Source organism: Artibeus jamaicensis, unplaced genomic scaffold (genome assembly GCF_021234435.1).
Source record: "Artibeus jamaicensis isolate MK-2021 breed Jamaican fruit bat unplaced genomic scaffold, CSHL_Jam_final scaffold_286, whole genome shotgun sequence".
NCBI lineage: Eukaryota > Metazoa > Chordata > Mammalia > Chiroptera > Phyllostomidae > Artibeus > Artibeus jamaicensis.
In genome coordinates this window covers 1,563,903-1,581,881 of record NW_026522034.1, presented here as the reverse complement: position 1 = coordinate 1,581,881, position 17,979 = coordinate 1,563,903, and the positions used below count along the sequence as shown (strand labels likewise).

Below are 17,979 nucleotides of genomic sequence, written 5' to 3'. Positions count from 1 at the left end.
GATGACCCTGGGTATAGAAGAATGTAAAATGGCCAGAATCAGAGCCACCCACTGTAGTCAAAGAAAGTGTCTCCCACTCCTGAGGAGCTCCAGGTTTCATGATTGAGGAACAATAAATGATAAAATGACTTAAGGCCTTCACATAGGTTACACACTATTCAACAGAAACTCATCTGTCTGAAACTGATTTCAAATGCCCTTTCTTATAGGGTCAAGTAACAGCTTTGAACTCTAATGAGGCCACTGTCATCTTGTTTAGAATCATTTGTTCAGCCTGCCTACCTCTGTGTTGTGAACTCTTTGAGAGCCTGGTGCATACCTGAAACTTCTCAGAGGTCACAGGCCCAGATCAGGGCTCCTAAGGGCCCCTGAATGTTTGCTGAATGAATGATTTCACAATTGCAATTACAAATTAAACTAGATGCTAATCAGTGAATGCTGAGGGTAATCTTTCTGGGATCGAAATGTGGACATAGCTGAGGGGTAAATTGATAGCAGCATATTCATGCTATATTATGTAATTCAGAGTACTTTGTTGAACATCATTTAATTGCATGTTCACTATAGCATAAGAAATTGGCATGTTATATATCAGGACACTGAAGACGACTAGCTACTGGTACAGCCTTATTCAAACAGTTGGAGGGAACCAGCTAATCTAAGTACAAATCTTCTTTCTAAGGCATTACAAATTTTATCACCATTTAATTTTCTAGATATGTTTCTGCCAACTACTTTTTAATTCTCTTCCCAGTTTCCTTCACTCTCAATATTATACAGACAGTTGAAAGAAAAGAGCCATAAGGCATGGCTTCTAATCTTGGATTCATTACCCACATTTGCCTTATCCCCTCTAATATTCATACTTTCTAGATATTTCGAAGGGTTGAAGTATTAAAGACAGGCATGTAAAATATATGATAAGCCTTAAAAAACTAAATACGTGTTATCTTTTAATATATGACTCTTATATTGAAGGCAACATCCAGGGTGCCATTAAGCAATGAAGACAGTTTGAAGGAATTGTCAGGAACAGCGAATTCAATGACTGCAAGTGACTCAGAGAATGGCCAGAAACCAGTGTCCCCTCCTGGAGAAGCGTGTGCCTTTGGAAAGCACACTAGACAAAAATCAAGTAAGAAAAGAATTTGGAAACTTAGGTTCCTCTAAGTCCTATAGAATGGCTGATAAGTATGACTTAGGTCTGTGGGGTAGACTTTGGATGGGCCTGGATTTAAGTGTTACCTGAGACTTAAGGTAACACTGGAGCTTTGGGCAAATCCTATAAATTCTCTGAGCTCCTGAATGGTAATGGGTAAAGTGAACATAAGGAAACATCACTCATTATTGTTTGAAAACATTACATTGAATTTAAAACAGGTGACACATGCAAGTTGTCCAAGAAATCCATCTGTGATAATAGCAACCACACTTTATTGGTATTGTGTGCCCAGGCCTTTACTCAATGTCTAACACATAATGTGCACTCCATAAATATCTTATGAATGATTAAAGGTTGGCAAGTTAAACCTGGTAATGGGAAAAGCTAGAAACTAAAATTGAATCAGTCATCTGTAGTTAGTGTGGAGTCTTAGTCTTCTGAACCAATAGTTAATGGAGTAAAATACCAGAGTATGCAAAACAACAGGTAATAATTTGATGGGAGGAGATGGTGTTATCTGACAAAATGGGAACTAATACTCTAGACCCTACCAACCTCACTCACCTGGCCTTCTCCAACTCAGAACTCAGGAGAAAGGAGATGGACATGAAGATGTATAGCCTACGAGAAAGACAGGACTGTGTGTACCAAGAGGTTGAGCCCCAGGATGATGACTACCTTTGTAAGTGATCCTCCCTAAGAAGTGTATTATGATACAATAATTTCATGTAGTCCTTTGGTCCCCAAATCATTCCCTTCCTCTTGTGGAATAGAGTACAGGATTGAGTCTCAGTGATGTGACTGCCGGACTCCCTCTGAAGCTCTTTGTGTCCAGGAACATGTGCTAAACCTTCCCTAACCCCTGTTGGTCTTGCCTCCAGATTGTGAGAAGTGTCAGAACTTCTTCATCAACAGCTGTGTGGTGCATGGACCCCCTACATTTGTAAAGGACAGTGCAGTGGACACTGGGCATCCCTACCGCTCAGCCCTCACTCTGCCCCCTGGATTGAGAATTGGGCCATCGGGCATCCCTGAGGCTGGGCTTGGAGTGTGGAATGAGGCAGCTGATTTGCCTGTGGGTCTGCACTTTGGCCCTTATGAAGGACACATCACAGAAGATGAAGAGGCAGCCAAGAGCAGATACTCCTGGCTGGTGAGAACTATTTACCTGTTCCACTGTCCTCTGGCTTCCCACATTCTTTCTGAGGCTTGGAGGAACCTCACCTCCTACATGCTAGCCATGGAGGGGACAAGGTGGTTAGCTCTGTGTACTGACTGGACTTCACATGAACACAGGGCTCCTGTTTAAGGCTCAGAAGGTGCCGGAGCAAAGTGTTGCAGGCTCAGAAGGTGGGAGCAAAGTGTTGCAGACACAAAAGAGTGGCTCCTCCCTTGTGGGACTCCTGCTCTGATTGGACAGGTAGACTCAGATGTGTAGATGATGAGTAAGAAGAATATCATGTGGTCTGAACTGGCAGTTGAATCCCCAAGCAGGCTGAAAGAGCTTTGATGACAGTAGGGTAAAATAATGCTTCTGACTATTACCTCCCCACACAAAAAATAAAAGGTCTTTAACTTCTTTTCTGAAACACAGATCACCAAAGGGAGAAACTGCTATGAGTATGTGGATGGAAAGGACAGATCCTGGGCCAACTGGATGAGGTGAGGTCAACAGGTCTCTGGGTGCCAGAGGGGACACTCATCCCCCACAAGCCCTTATATCTTTCCCTCTCATCATGGTCTCCCTCAATTCCTTTTTTCTCTCTTTTTCTCCATACAGTGTTCTTTCATTTCAGGGGACATTTAGGAAGAAAATATTGCATGTGTCCTCAAAATATAAAGCTCTGTGCTAGACACAATGTGGACACTGGAAAGGACCTTGAAGAGCCTAGATTCACCAGGGACACTGGGTTACACTTTAATTTATCAAGTGAGCATTAATTAAGCAGTTACTATATTCCAGTTTAGGTGAAGGAATACATTACTTAAACAGATCACACAACCCATGTCCTTATGAAGGACTTCTTGCAGACACACATAATACAATTGCTTTTAAAAACATTTAAGTATAATTTCCAAGAAGTGCAAAGTGTCAAGATAGCAGAAACCAAGGGTGGCCTAAACCTGTGCAGCAGCAAATCATCCCAGCCCCACTTTAAACTAGAGCTCGGCTCTGAGGCCTACAGAGGAATGGGCCCTTTTCCTGAGAGGGGCTTTCTTTTTATCAGGGACAGCAGAATGTGAATCAACTACTACTGTTCTGTTTAATTTTATTAAGACAAAAAGACCTTCAATTTTCTTTTTTAAATGTTTTATTTATTTAGTTTCTTTGAGAGGGGACAGGAAGGAGAGAGAGTGGGAGAGAAACATCAATGTTTGGTTACCTCTCATGTTTTCCCCCACTGGAGACCTGGCCCACAACCCAGGCATGTGCCCCGACCGGGGATCAAACCGGCAACCCTTTATTTCACAGGCCCATGCTCAATCCACTGAGCCACACCAGCCAGGGCAGACCTCCAATTTTCTATGGTAACCTGGGGTAGGCAAGTGAATGGTACCCTAAATAAAGTGTATGGGGGTTGGAGAAAAGCCTTTCAAGAGAAAACAGATGTGGGCTGAGTACTGGATAATTAGCTAATTTAGAAGCAGAGGCCTAGATGAAGCACCAGGTTCTGTGGTGTGAAAGAACTTGATTTAGAGCTTGGAGAAGTTAGAAATCACTGGATATTACGGTCAGTCAGGGTGAAGGTTAAATGTAGAACTGGGTTTTAGAAAATGGTATTAGGCAGGATGAACACTGCCAGCAGGACTTGGGGGTAGGAATTCACATGACATGTGGACAGACGCTCAGACACTGAACAGAAGGTTCCCCGAGACCATCAGGGCAGTGGGCAACACCAGAGCCTGAGAGCCTTAAGAATCAGAAAGGGGCTGGACATGATGTAATAGGTACTGGGAGCTCATTACTGGTTTTCTTTCCTTTCATCTGCCTCAATCCCAGGTATGTGAACTGTGCCCGGAATGATGAAGAGCAGAACCTGGTGGCCTTTCAATACCACAGGCAGATTTTCTACCGAACGTGCCGTGTCATCAGGCCAGGCTGTGAGCTGCTGGTCTGGTGTGGGGACGAGTATGGCCAGGAGCTGGGCAGCAAGTGGGGCAGCAAGTGGAAGAGAGAACTCACAGCCGGAAGAGGTGGGCACCACTGTTCTTCAAAACAGAAAGAAAAGAGAGAATTCTCCATAGAAATATTCATGACCCAACTCTTTTTTTTTCTTTTTATTTATTTATTTATTTTTTAAATTTTTTTATTGATTATGCTGTTACAGTTGTTCTGTTCCCCCCTTCATTCCCCTCCACCCTCCCCCCCATCCTCACCATTACCCTCCCTTTAATTTATGACCATGTGTCTCAATTCCTTTAGATTCTATATTTCCCATGCTATTCTTGCCCCCCCCATCTATTTTCTATCTACTGTCTATGCTACTTATTTTCTGTACCTTCTCCCCTTATCTCGTCTTCCCACTCCCCTGTTGCTAACCCTCCTTGAAATCTTAATTTCTATGTTTCCACTCCTGATCTAGCTGTCCTTTTAGTTTGTTTTCATTTTAGGTGTGGTTGTTAATAATTGTGAGTTTGTTGTCCTTTCACTGTTCATGTTTCTTTAACTTCTTTTTCTTAGATAAGTCCTTTTAACATTTCATATAATAAGGGCTTGGTGATGATGAACTCCTTGAATTTGATCTTATCTGAGAAGCACCTTATTTTCCTTCCATTCTAAATGAAAGTTTTGCTGGATAGAGCAATCTTGGTTGTAGGTCTTTGGATTTCATGACTTGGAATACCTCTTTCCAGTCCCTTCTTGCCTGTAAGGTCTCTTTTGAGAAATCCACTGACAGTCTGATGGGGACTCCTTTGTAGGTGACTGTCCCCTTATCTCTTGCTGCTTCTAGGATTCTCTCCTTCATTTTAATTTTGGCTAATGTAATTACGATGTGCCTTGGTGTGTTCCTTCTTGGGTCCAACTTCTTTGGTACTCTCTGAGCTTCCTGGATTTCCTGGAAGTCTATTCCCTTTGCCAGATTGGGGAAATTCTCCTTTATTATTTGTTCAAATAAGTTTTCCACTGGTGGCTGTGCCTTTCCCCCTTCTGGTACCCCGATAATTCGGATGTTGGAGCGTTTAAAGATGTCCTGGAGGTTCCTAAGACTCTCCTCATTTCTTTGAATTCTTGCTTCCTGACTCTTTTCTGTTTGGCCATTATTTGCTTTCTTCTGGTCCACTCCATTGATTTGAGACGCAGTTTCCTTTTCATTGCTATTGGTGTCCTGTGCAATTCCATTCATTTCAATTAGTTTCGCCTTCATATATTTGTCTAATTTGTGGCTATAATCAACCAGTTCTGTGAGGATCCTGATGACCAGTGTTTTAAACTGTGCGTCTGAGAGTTTTGCTATTTCTTCATGGCTTAGATCTATGGGCTCTGGGGCTTTGAGATCTTGTGACATTTTTGGTCTGTTCTGGCCCTTTAAGTGTGAGAAGCGGTGCCTTGGACTCCCAGGTCGCTGGGTTGTGAAGCTGTATGTGGGGGCGTGGTCAGAGCGGGGAAATGGCGGCGCCCTCTACTGCCGCTTGCTGCGGGGACCCGCCGGGACCCACCGGGCCCCGGTCCAACCGCCCACTCCCTCGTCTGTCTGCTCATGCACAAATGGGCGACCACAGTCAACACACAGCAGCACTTCCCTGCTGTCTCCTCCGAGGTGGCTCGCCTGGTGGCTCGCTCGCCTGGTGGCTCGCTCGGTTGCTCACTAGGTCCAACCCTATACCTGGATTCTGCATGTCTGGATTCCGCCTGAGTCCGTCTGACCGAGTCCTCCTGTGCAACCCCTCACCAGCCGCTGGGTCAGGCTGAAGAACTTGTTGTTATCGGACTTCCGAAAAGTTCAATTTTCCGTGTTCTGACTGTGTTTTCTGTTGCTAATATTTAGTTGTCTCTAAACTTGGTTGTGTGAGAAGGAAGGCACGTCCACCTATGCCTCCATCTTGGCGGAAGTCCCATGACCCAACTCTTAAGTGGAGTAAAATCCCCTCTAAAGTCAGTAAAGTTTCACCTGAGATACTTCAGAAATTCACAATTCATTCATATGCCTTTGACTCTTACGCAAATTTTTATATTTTTTATTTTTGAAATATTTCATGAACAAAATACACAACCACATATAGTGCTGAAAGACTGAGAGGCACGAAAAAAAGTTTTGAAGCACTAACCATTTCTCTCCCCAAGGCAGTTTTTCTGGCACTTTTATAGCTGTTTCTTCTTCATTTTTCTCCATACTTCTAAATAAAGCATTTTAAGGATTTTTTCCTGGCTGGTGTGGGTCAGAGCATTGAGTGGCAGCCTGTGAACCAAAGGGTTGCCAGTTCGATTCCCAGTTGGGGCACATGCCTGGGTTTCGGGCCTGGTTTCCAGTATGAGGCATGTAAGAGGCAACCACATATTGATTTTTCTCTCCCTTCCCCTACCTTCTCCCTTTCCTGAAAATAAATAAACACATAAATCTTTTTAAAATAAGATTTTGTTTATTTTTACAGAGCGTGGAAAGGAGGGAGAAAGAAAAATCAATGTGCAAGGGAAACATTAACCAGTTTTCTATGGCACACCCCCAACTGGCCCAAAAACCTGGCATGTGTCCTGATTGGAATCAAACTTGTAACCTTTCAGTTTTCAGACAACACCCAACCCACCAAGCCACACCATTCAGACAGGGCACATTTGTTCATAATTTCAGTAAAGTGTCATGAGAGATTCTACTCTGAGGCACAGCATCCTGGGATCCAGAAATACAGATTAATGTGAGGATCAGAATCACTGCTCTTGAATAGCTGACGGGTGAAGAAGGGAAACTCAGGCACAGGTGCTTGTGTGTGCAAAACACTACATAGTGGTTAGTGCTTTGTAGAAAACTAATCCAGGACAAGGGCCTAGGGATCAGTGTGAGGGGAGGTGCACTGTGGCAGATGGTCCGGGAAGGGCTCCTCGGAAAATATCATTTACAAAAATACCTGCGGGCAGAGGATTCCAGGCAGAGGGAACCGCTACTGCAGGGAAGAAAAGTGATGCAGCGTTGACTTGGCTGAGGGTCACTCGGGTCTCCTCTCAGCATAGAGGGTGAGAAGGGAGATGCAGTGCCGATGATCTGAGTTGAGACACTGGGGAATTTCATGAGTGAAAGTGTGCAGTCGTCAGCTGTGTTCTCTGTTCTGAGTATGCTTTGTTAATTTTTAGAAAATAAACTCCAGTGGGGACTGCCCTCATATGCATGTCCAAGTGAGACAGCATGGTGGATTGTCCACAAATGAACAGGAGTTAGGCCTGTAAGAAAAGTGGTTGAAATATTTTGAAACAGGTCTTAGTGTATTTGAAATGGACTAACAATGAGATGAAGCATAAATATTTGGTGTTGGTCTTGTGGAAGGACATTTTATTTTGCTATTTTGAACACCTGAGAAAAGCAATTCCTAGTTGGGGCCTGTGGGTTTCCTCTTTGACATGACTTCGAAGATACCTGTAGATGGGAAAGGTCACTGCAGTTCCATCCACACAGGGAGTGAAACAGCCTCTCATGCTCCTCACAAGTCCCTGGTCTGGGCAATATTAGAAAAGACCCTTGATGTAGGCTTTCTGGATTTCTGAAGAAAGTGCACTGCATAAAAATAAAAAGGAAGGTAACATAACAGGACAAGTGTATGGCAAGTGGCCACTGTGGGAGACAGAGGTTGTGTTATCACCACAGTAAGAAGGATTCCTGGGCGGGAATGCCTGCAGTCCAGGCATTCTCATCAACATCTGTCCTGACCAAACCTTTCTCTTTCAGCAGAACAAAAGCCAGAGGTGCACCCATGTCCCTCCTGCTCTCTGGCCTTCTCCAGTCAGAAATTCCTCAGCCATCACGTGAAACTCAGTCATCCCTCTCAGATTCTCCTGGGAACATCTGCAAGAAGACCCCTCCAAGCAGAGGAACCCTGTCCAGAGGATCAGAGTCAGCAGCAGCAACATACTAGTACACAGAGCTGGAATGATAAAGCTGGAGGTCAAGAGGTCAAAGAAAGTTCCAAACCTTTGCTTAAAAGGATCAGTCAGAGGAGAATCTCAAAACCCTTTTTCCAACTTTCCAGAGAAGAAGTGAGCTCTAGTGAGCATGAGACAATGACGGAGGAAGAGCCCCACAGAGGCCAGAAAGAAAATCCAGAGGACACAGGCAAGTTATTTGTGAAAGTAGGAATGTCAAGAATTGTAACAATTGAGCATGGAGGGTGTTGGCAGGGCTTCAGTGATGGGTCCCATCTCATCACACACCAGGGGACACACTCAGGGGAGAAGCCCTATGTTTGCAGTGAGTGCGGGAAAGGCTTTACAAAGAAGTCAGTTCTCATCACACACCAGAGGACACACTCTGATGGGAAGCTGTATGATTGCAGGCAGTGTGGGCGAAGCTTTACCTGGAAGTCAGTTCTCATGAAACACCAGAGGACACATTCTAGGGAGAAGCCCTCTGTTTGCAGGGAGTGTGGGAAAGGCTTTACACAGTTGTCACATCTCATTGCACACCAGAGGACACACTCTGGGGAGAAGCCCTTTATTTGCAGAGAGTGTGGGCGAGGTTTTACCTGGAAGTCAGTTCTCATTGCACACCAAAGGACACATTCTGGGGAGAAGCCCTATGTTTGCAGAGAGTGCGGGAAAGGCTTTACCTGGAAGTCAGTTCTAATCGCACACCAGAGGACACACTCTGAGTACAAGCCCTATGATTGCAGGGACTGTGGACGAAGTTTTACCTGGAAGTCAGCACTCATCAAACATCAGAGGACGCACACTGGAGAGAAGCCCTATATTTGCAGGGAGTGTGGGAAAGGCTTTACACAGTTGTCACATCTCATCGCACACGAGAGGACACAATCTGGGGAGAAGCCCTATGTTTGCAGGGAGTGCGGGAAAGGCTTTGCCTGGAAGTCAGTTCTCATAACACATGAGAGGACACACTCAGGGGAGAAGCCCTATGTTTGCAGGGAATGCGGGCGAGGCTTTACACGGAAGTCATACCTCATCATACACCACAGAATACACTCTGGGGAGAAGCCTTATGTTTGCAGGGAGTGTGGGCGCGGCTTTACACGGAAGTCACATCTGGTTGCACACCAGAGGACACACTCTGGGGAGAAGCCCTATGTTTGCAGGGAGTGTGGGCGAGGCTTTTCCTGGAAGTCAGTTCTCATTGTACACCAAAGGACACATTCTGGGGAGAAGCCCTATGTTTGCAGGGAGTGCGGGCGAGGCTTTACACGGAAGCCATATCTCATTGTACACCAAAGGACACACTCTGGGGAGAAGCCCTATGTTTGTAGGGAGTGTGGGCGAGGATTTACCTGGAAGTCCGTTCTCATCACACACCAGAGGATACACTCAGGGGAGAAGCCCTATGTGTGCAGGGAGTGTGGGCGAGGCTTTACGCAGAAGTCATATCTCATGAAACACCAGAGGATACACTCAGGGGAGAAGCCCTATGTTTGCAGGGAGTGTGGTAAAGGATTTACAGAGAAGTCATATCTCATCAGACACCAGAGGACACACTCAGGTGAGAAGCCCTATGTTTGCAGGGAGTGCGGACGAGGCTTTACACGGAAGTCATATCTCATTGTACACCAAAGGACACACTCTGGGGAGAAGCCGTATGTTTGCAGGGAGTGTGGGCAAGGCTTTACCTGGAAGTCAGTTCTCATCACACACCAGAGGACACACTCTGGGGAGAAGCCCTATGTTTGCAGGGAGTGTGGGCGAGACTTTACACAGCAGTCACATCTCATAAGACATCAGAAGGCACACTCAAGGGAGAAGCCCTATGTTTGCAGGTGGAGTAAGGGAGTCATTAGCATTAATTCACATATCAGTAGCCACAGGAAGTCTACAGTCCCTTACTCTTCCCAGGATTGTAAATAGAAAAGTAACTGTTTAAACCAACCCTCCAGTTTCATGACAAATGAGATGGACAAACAATTCCATAGTGATATGGGGACGTCAGCAACAAACTCATTCATGGTTTTTTGACCTATTCTAAAATGTTTATCTCCATACATATCCCTCAATTTCCCTATCACTGAAAGCAGGGAGTTCCTGAAGGGCCACAAAGAACATAAACACTAACTCCTACTTATATGTAAACCTGGAGTCAGTCTACTTTGTTTACTGACCAGAGAGAGGAAATGGAGATACTCCTGGGGGAAGGGAATTCCCCAGACTCCTGGGAAGGGGACCTTTTCTCCTAATCAGCTCCCTACCCCTCCTTTCTTGGCTTCTCTTGGCTCTTCTTCTAGTTTCCTACCACCTCTGGAGCTTCAGAGGTGAAGAGCAGGGAGCAATGTGTGCTGGTGGACAGACATTAGCCTGGCTCAGTCTGGGCACCTGGTCTTCCTCATTCCTTGCTGCCTTTTCAGGGTCAGCATTTCCTGGTGCACAGCATACAGGTTCCACATCAGTCCATAGTGGGTGTGAGTCTCAGCCTGCCTCTTACTCTGCACAATGGAAATGGGAACTCCAGCCTTTTGGTTTGACATTCAAATTTGAGTGAGCACAGACAGACTCTGGCAAGAGGATCGCTGAGATCACAAGTCCTGCTGAACAGTCTTCAGTGCCCATGTCTTCCTGGTCTTTAGCGCTGCACAAAGGAAGATAAGGACAGGGTAGGGGTCTGTACCCAAATTCAGAATTTGAGTGGACCCCACTGCTTTCCCCACATAGACTCAGCTGCCCTCAGAAGGAAGCATGAGATTGGGGATGTGCCTCCCTCCAGGTCACCACCCTCCCACTAACCCTGTGCATCCTCAGAGTCTCCTCAGCACAGGCAGGTGGTACTGAGAGTGACATGTGAAACAATACCCTCAACCTCCCCTTGCTGAGAACTGACACTGAAAACAGCATCTGCCTGCACTGGTGTGTTAGGATAAATGAGAAGCCAAGGCAGGGAGGACAAGGAAGACGTGTCTCACCCAGTCACCAGTTCTGAACCTGGTTTAATTCTAAATTTAATTTAGAATTTAATTATTGCCAGATGTTCCAAAATGACAAGATGCTCCATGCTGACAGGTTGAAATTCTAGGTATTGTTTCCACTATCTGGCAAAGAAAGGCTTTCAAAGTTTATTCATCCCAAGTCCTCGAAGATGGGAAGGGATTCACAGCAGTCAAGTAAAGGACCCATAAAACAAATCTGGCTAATAGCCTTCCTCTGTCTACTATCTATTTTATGAGAGGGTCCCTAGTGCTTACAGAAAGAGCCTGTTGGTAACTTTGGGTATCTGTCTCAACTTTAACTGTCTCCTGTCCTGTATCTGTTTTACAAGATGGCCAATTGGGGTCTGAAGCAAGATAAGGATTCAGGCTAACGACCCCCACACACATACCTAAGTCTGGGTAGTCACATCCCTTATGGAAGCTGGCACCATTTTACCCATCAATCAACATGTAACTTCTTCACCCCCATCCCACCAACTATGTAAGTCCTCAGGACAAAGGGCCTGGTGCTCTTGCCACCCTCACAAACTTGCCTTTCACCCTCACCTCAGCAAGACCTGTCCTCTTCCATGAGAATGTATCACTAATAAACCCTGCTTGCACGCTAATACACTTGCTGATCTGTAATCCTTTACTGTATTGGCAAGAAGAACCGACTTTCTCCTGTGACAGGTGCACCCAATCTCCCTATGGCATTCATGAAGCCCACAACACAGCAGCGTCTGTAATGCACTCTCCTTGTACCCGTGCCCCACAGAGTTTAATACACCACTGACACCATCTCGAAATTATCACTTATTGTATCCTGAACTTGTTTGTGAAGTCTGATGGAATAATAGACATGCACAATGTTGGTCATTCCTGGCCACCCATTCCCAGGTAATGTCCACAATGGCCTAGGAACACAAAATTCCCATGGACCCAATGGCTAGGAGTCCAGCAAAACTCAAGCGGAGAACAGGGTAAGCACCTACATCTGCATAAGCATAAGGAAGGGTGCTAACAGCTCCCAGAGGTCACACTTTTCTCACAACCAGAGCTAAGTTCAATACACAGAAATGTCAAATGTTTAGTGAGGACAGCACCATACCCTCTCCTGCATGAGCGAGACCTAAGCATAACCCACCCCATTATTGACTGAGTGGGTTCACCAAAGGGGGACACCCACACCCATGACCTGGGAGGATGATCTTGCCACAGATCACACATTAACTGAGCAAAGGAGAGAGCAGTGAGACAGACTTCGCAGGCTAGAGCTCCAACAAGGGGAATTAAAGCCTAAAAGCACCAATTGGAAAAACTTTCAGGGTCAAGTTTGCTGGGAGAAGCTCCCAGGCTCACAGAGAGTTTGTTGGAGAGAACCACAGGGTCCTGCAGGGTGCACAAGCCCACACACCCAGGAGCTGGCACCAGGGGGGCCAAGTTTACTTGCGGGAAGCATCAGAGGAGACCGAAATCTGAGAACAAATGCTATTGCCCCTCTCTGACCCTGCCCCCACATACAGCGTCACAAACCACTGACTGGGTTGCCCCACCCTGGTGAACACCTAAGGCTCCACTGCTCATATATAACAGGTGCAAACAGACCAAAAAATTATGGCTCAAATGTAAGAACAAATTAAATCCCCAGAGCCAAACTTCTAAGCAATCAAGAGATAGCCAACCTATCAGATGCACACTTCAATACAATTGGTGATCAGGATGCTCACAGAAGTGGTTGATTTTTGTCACAAATTAGAGGAACAAATGAGGGCTAAATTAATTGAAATGAAGAGACATGCACAGGGAAACAATAGTGATGGAAAGGAGACTGGTACTCAAATCAATGGAGTGGACCAGAAGGAGGAAAAAAATGACCAAACAGAAAAGAATGAAGAAACAAGAATTCAAAAAAATGAGGAGAGGCTTAGGAACCTCCAAGACATTCCTAAATGTTCCAACATCCAAATTCTATGGGTACCAGAAGAGGAAGAGGAACAGCCACAAGTGGAAAATTTATTTGAACAAATAATAAAGGAGAACTTCCCCAATCTGGCAGAGGAAATAGACTTCCAAGAAATCCAGGAGGCTCAGAGAGTCCCAAAGAAGTTGGACCCAAGAAGGAACACACCAAGGTACATCATAATTACATTAGCCAAGATTAAAAGGAAGGAGAGACTCCTAGAAGCAGCAAGAGATAAGGGGACAGTCACCTACAAAGGACCTCCCATCAGACTGCCAGCGGATTTCTCAAAAGAGACCTACAGGCAAGAAGGGGCAGGAAAGAAGTATTCCAAGTCATGAAATCCCAGGACCTACATCCAAGATTGCTCCATCCAGCAAAGTTTTCATTTAGAATGGAAGGGCAGATAAAGTGCTTCTCAGATAAGGTCAAATTCAAGGAGTTCATCATCACCAAGCCCTTATGCTATGAAATGTTAAAGGGACTTATATAACTAAAAGAAGATAAAAAATTTGAACAGTGAAAGGACAGCAAACTCACAGTTATTAACAACCACACCTAAAACAAAAGCAAACTAAAAGGACAGCTAGATCAGGAGTGGAACTATAGAAATGGAGATCACATGGAGGGTCAGCAACAGGGGAGTGGGAGGAGGAGAAGGGGGGAGAAGGTACAGAGAATAAGTAGCATAGTAGCATAGACAGTAAGAAGAAAATAGGGGGACGGCAAGAATAGTATGGGAAATACAGAATCTAAAGAACTTGTGACACATGGACATAAAGGAAGGTGGGGGTGTGCAGGGTGGAGGAGAATGAAGAAGGGGAAATGGAACAACTGTAATGGCATAATCAGAATATATATTTTAAACATAAATTTTTTGTTAGTCTAGTATAGTTTCCCAAATCCCTAATTTTTCCCCTTCGCCTTCCCCCACCCATCCCACCCCACACCCCCACCTTGTTTAGAAGCATATTATATACTTAGTATAATAGCAGCTATTGCCTGTTTGGGTAGGATTTTCAATTATTTTAATTTTTCTATATATTTTAAGTAAGCAGCCACAACAACAAAAAAGGCCATCTCGGTTTGGGCTTAAAAAGTGCTACAGGAAAATATGGTATCATTTAAAAATAATAATAATCTAGTCTGTTGTGGTGACAACACCAGAGGCCTTTTCTTTGCTTGTCCAGCCTCATCTTGTTCAGAAGGGCTCCTTTACCAGTTTTCACTTATTCATGTGCCAGTGCAGCTGAGCAAAGAGAAAATGAAAGTCTAGATGAGAAGTCATGTAGATGAGTGGAGAAGCCCTAAGCAGCACAGCAGGAGAGGGAGTTGTCCCAGGGCTGCCTCACTCTAGGGCCTCCTCACAGGCCAGATGCTACGTAACTAAGAAGCAGCACTATTGAGTTGATATACAGGGTGCTGCTTCATAATTCACCTGTAACAATACTGAGCTTTTTAACAACGCTTCTGTACTCACAGCCATTCTGTATTAAAATTAAGGTATTTGCACTGAAGTTTCCTTCTTCACTACATCCCAACCTTGTGTCTCCTCTTGGCATTGACTTGGAGCCAACGACTATAAGTTTATAGAAATGCACATAGATCCCACACACAAACCCCTAGACCCCAAAGCCATACCCAAAGAGACCTCAGGTCTGAGACCCATAGCCAAATAGATTCAAACCCAGGCCACAGACCTGGGGACAGGACTCAGATGGGTAACCAAGACTCCACAGACTCCAGAGTTTGAGCTGGACAGTGAACTCTGATTGCCAGATGCCAGACACAGAAGCTGAACGCTAGTCAGGGCTTATAATCTTACTAGCATTTCTATAAATGACCTTGGATCTGATACTTAAATATAAAATTCATTGTTTTCATAATAAATGGTTTTCATCTCTGAAACAAACAGTAACTCTGTGATGCAGTATATTTTGCACGATGGAAATATTGCTGCTGGAATAGAGTTTTGGATGCAAATTGGACACCTTGGGTGGTCAAGGTCCTATTTGGATGAGGAAGGTAGCATAGACCACTGATTTAATGAGGGTGTGCAGAATTTTTGTTGAGTCATTTTTAAATGCATACATATATAACCAACTACTTCTCATCCATTCTTTTATCTACAAAAATATTTATAGATAGGTATACTTAAGTGAAGGAGAAAAGAAATGCTACAGTATTCCAAATGACATGAAAGAAAAGCAAGTTTTCCCCTGCAGGTAGCCCAGACCCTGATCCCTGTGACTAGTCCCTGAGTCTCCTTTCAGCACATGTCTTCTTCCTGTTTTTTTTTTTTTTAACACAATTTGTTTTTCAGGATATGTTTCTCACATAACGACATTACTTAGAAATTATTCTCTATTAAAATCCATTAGAATCACCTTAGTGGGTTCTACTTCCTTAATGAAATATCATATATCCTCACCCATTTTTAATATTCTATAATATTTCACAGTGTGAACAAAGCATAATTTAACAAATTCTCTTCTACTGAAAACCTTAAAATTATGTTTTTATATAGTGTTAGATACAATACTTTACATTTTTAATTCTCTAAGAGATTTTACTTAATTTTAGAGAGAGGGGAAGGAAGGGAGAAGGATGAGGAGAGACACTGATCAGTTGCCTCTCAAATGCCCCCAACCAGGGACGTGGCCTGCAATGCAGGCATGTGCCCTGAATGAGAATGAAACCAGCAATTAATTTTTGTAAAAAGATCGTCTTTCAGCTGGTAAGGGATTTGTGTGAAGTGTTTTTGTTTGTTTGTTTGTTTTTAATATTTTTATTTATCTATTTTTAGAGAGAGGGGAAGGGACAGAGAAAGAGTGGGAGAGAAACATCAATGTGTGGTTGTCTCTCACGTGTGCCCCACTGGGGACCTGGCCTGCAACCCAGGCATGTGCCCTGACTGAGAATCGAACCAGCGACCCTTTGCTTCACAGGCCGGTGCTCAATCCACTGAGCTACACCAGCCAGGGCAAAACAGAGATCTTTTGGTTCCCAGGCCAACACTCAATTCACTGAGCCACACTAGCCAGGACTACAGTATTTTAGACATACTTCATTTCATACACAGGGAAGCATAACTGGAGGGAATTTTTTATGCTTTTCTTTTCATTTATTAATTTGAAAGGGAGATGGGGAGAGAGAGTTGTTCTGCTTATGTATTTATTCATGGCTTGCTTCTTGAAGGTACTATGACTGGAGAATGAACTGACCACCTTGGCATATAGGCAGGGCACTCTAACCAACTGAGCTACCAGGCCAGGGCTACTAGGAGAAAATTTTGAAAAGTAGAATTTCTGGGTCAGAGGGTGTGAGGATGTTATTTCTGGATGGCTATTCTCAAAATGATCACTGGTAAGTCTGCACCAAAGGACCCTTCCCAGAGTCTTTCAGATCAAGGGCACTGCACCTGCTTGGTCATCAGCCTCAGAGATGTCAGGAGTCCTCTGGATCCCCATACAAGCCGCCAAACTATGGTGACCTTAAAAATATAGCAGGCAGGGACTTCCGCCAAGATGGAGGCATAGGTGGCTGTGCCGTGTCTTCTCACACAACCAAGTTTAGAGACAACTAAATATTAGCAACAGAAAACACAGCCAGAACACGGAAAATTGAACTTTTCGGGAGTCCGGTAACAACAAATTCTTCAGCCTGACCGGTAAGGGGCGAAACCAGCGGCTGGTGAAACGGGGTTGCACAGGAAAACTCGTCGGACGGACTCAAGTCCGCGGAATCCATACGCGCGGAATCCAGGCGCAGGGTTGGACCTAGTGAGCGACCGAGCGAGCAACCAGGCGAGCGACCGAGGGGGAGACAGCGGAGGAGCGGTGCTGCGTGTTGACTGTGGTCGCGCATTTGTGCGTGGGCGGACAGGAGAGGGAGTGGGCCGTTGGACCGGGGCCAGGCGGGTCCCCGCGGACAGTGGCAGGGAGAGCGCCGCCATTTCCCTGCTCTGACCCCACCTCCACATACAGCGTCATAACCCAGAGACTCTGAGTGGCCCGGCCCTGGTGAGCCACCTAATGCGCAGATCCTCACCCAGCTGTGAAAAACAGCAGAGGGGGTCGCCATTTCCCCACTCTGACCACACCCCCACATACAGCGTCAAAACCCAGCGACCTGGGAGTCCAAGGCACCGCTTCTCACACTTAAAGGGCCAGAACAGACCAAAAATGGTGCAAGAATATCTCAAAAGCCCCAGAGCCCATAGATCTAAGCCATGAAGAAATAGCAAAACTCTCAGACGCACAGTTTAAAACACTGGTCATCAGCTTCCTCACAGAACTGGTTGATTATAGCCACAAATTAGACAAATATATGAAGGCGAAACTAATTGAAATGAATGGAATTGCACAGGGCACCAATAGCAATGAAAAGGAAACTGGGACTCAAATCAATGGAGTGGACCAGAAGAAAGCAAATAATGGCCAAACAGAAAAGAGTCAAGAAGCAAGAATTCAAAGAAATGAGGAGAGTCTTAGGAACCTCCAGGACATCTTTAAACGCTCCAACATCCGAATTATAGGGGTACCAGCAGGGGGGAAAGGCACATCCACCAGTGGAAAACTTATTTGAACAAATAATAAAGGAGAATTTCCCCAATCTGGCAAAGGAAATAGACTTCCAGGAAATCCAGGAAGCTCAGAGAGTACCAAAGAAGTTGGACCCAAGAAGGAACACACCAAGGCACATCATAATTACATTAGCCAAAATTAAAATGAAGGAGAGAATCCTAGAAGCAGCAAGAGTAAGGGGACAGTCACCTACAAAGGAGTCCCCATCAGACTGTCAGTGGATT

The 17,979-nt window shown here is 44.9% G+C and overlaps 2 protein-coding genes across 4 annotated transcripts in view; both read left to right on the top strand.

Moving 5' to 3' along the window:
* The window catches only part of LOC128626103 (histone-lysine N-methyltransferase PRDM9-like), a 47,881-nt gene extending 32,868 nt beyond the window's left edge, over positions 1–15,013 (top strand). For 2 of the 3 annotated variants that reach the window (XM_053656791.1, XM_053656792.1), the window contains 6 exons: positions 979–1,135; positions 1,746–1,844; positions 2,044–2,315; positions 2,757–2,824; positions 4,164–4,357; positions 8,038–10,744. In XM_053656791.1, coding sequence (XP_053512766.1) covers positions 979–1,135; positions 1,746–1,844; positions 2,044–2,315; positions 2,757–2,824; positions 4,164–4,357; positions 8,038–10,157 — 2,910 coding nt within the window. In that variant the 3' untranslated portion in view covers positions 10,158–10,744. Of the gene's footprint in view, positions 1–978; positions 1,136–1,745; positions 1,845–2,043; positions 2,316–2,756; positions 2,825–4,163; positions 4,358–8,037 lie in introns of all 3 variants that reach the window. The other variant, XM_053656793.1, reaches the window with a different exon arrangement.
* Positions 1–17,979, top strand: part of LOC119054044 (histone-lysine N-methyltransferase PRDM9-like) — a 36,457-nt gene that overhangs the window by 3,832 nt on the left and 14,646 nt on the right. The window lies entirely within an intron of this gene.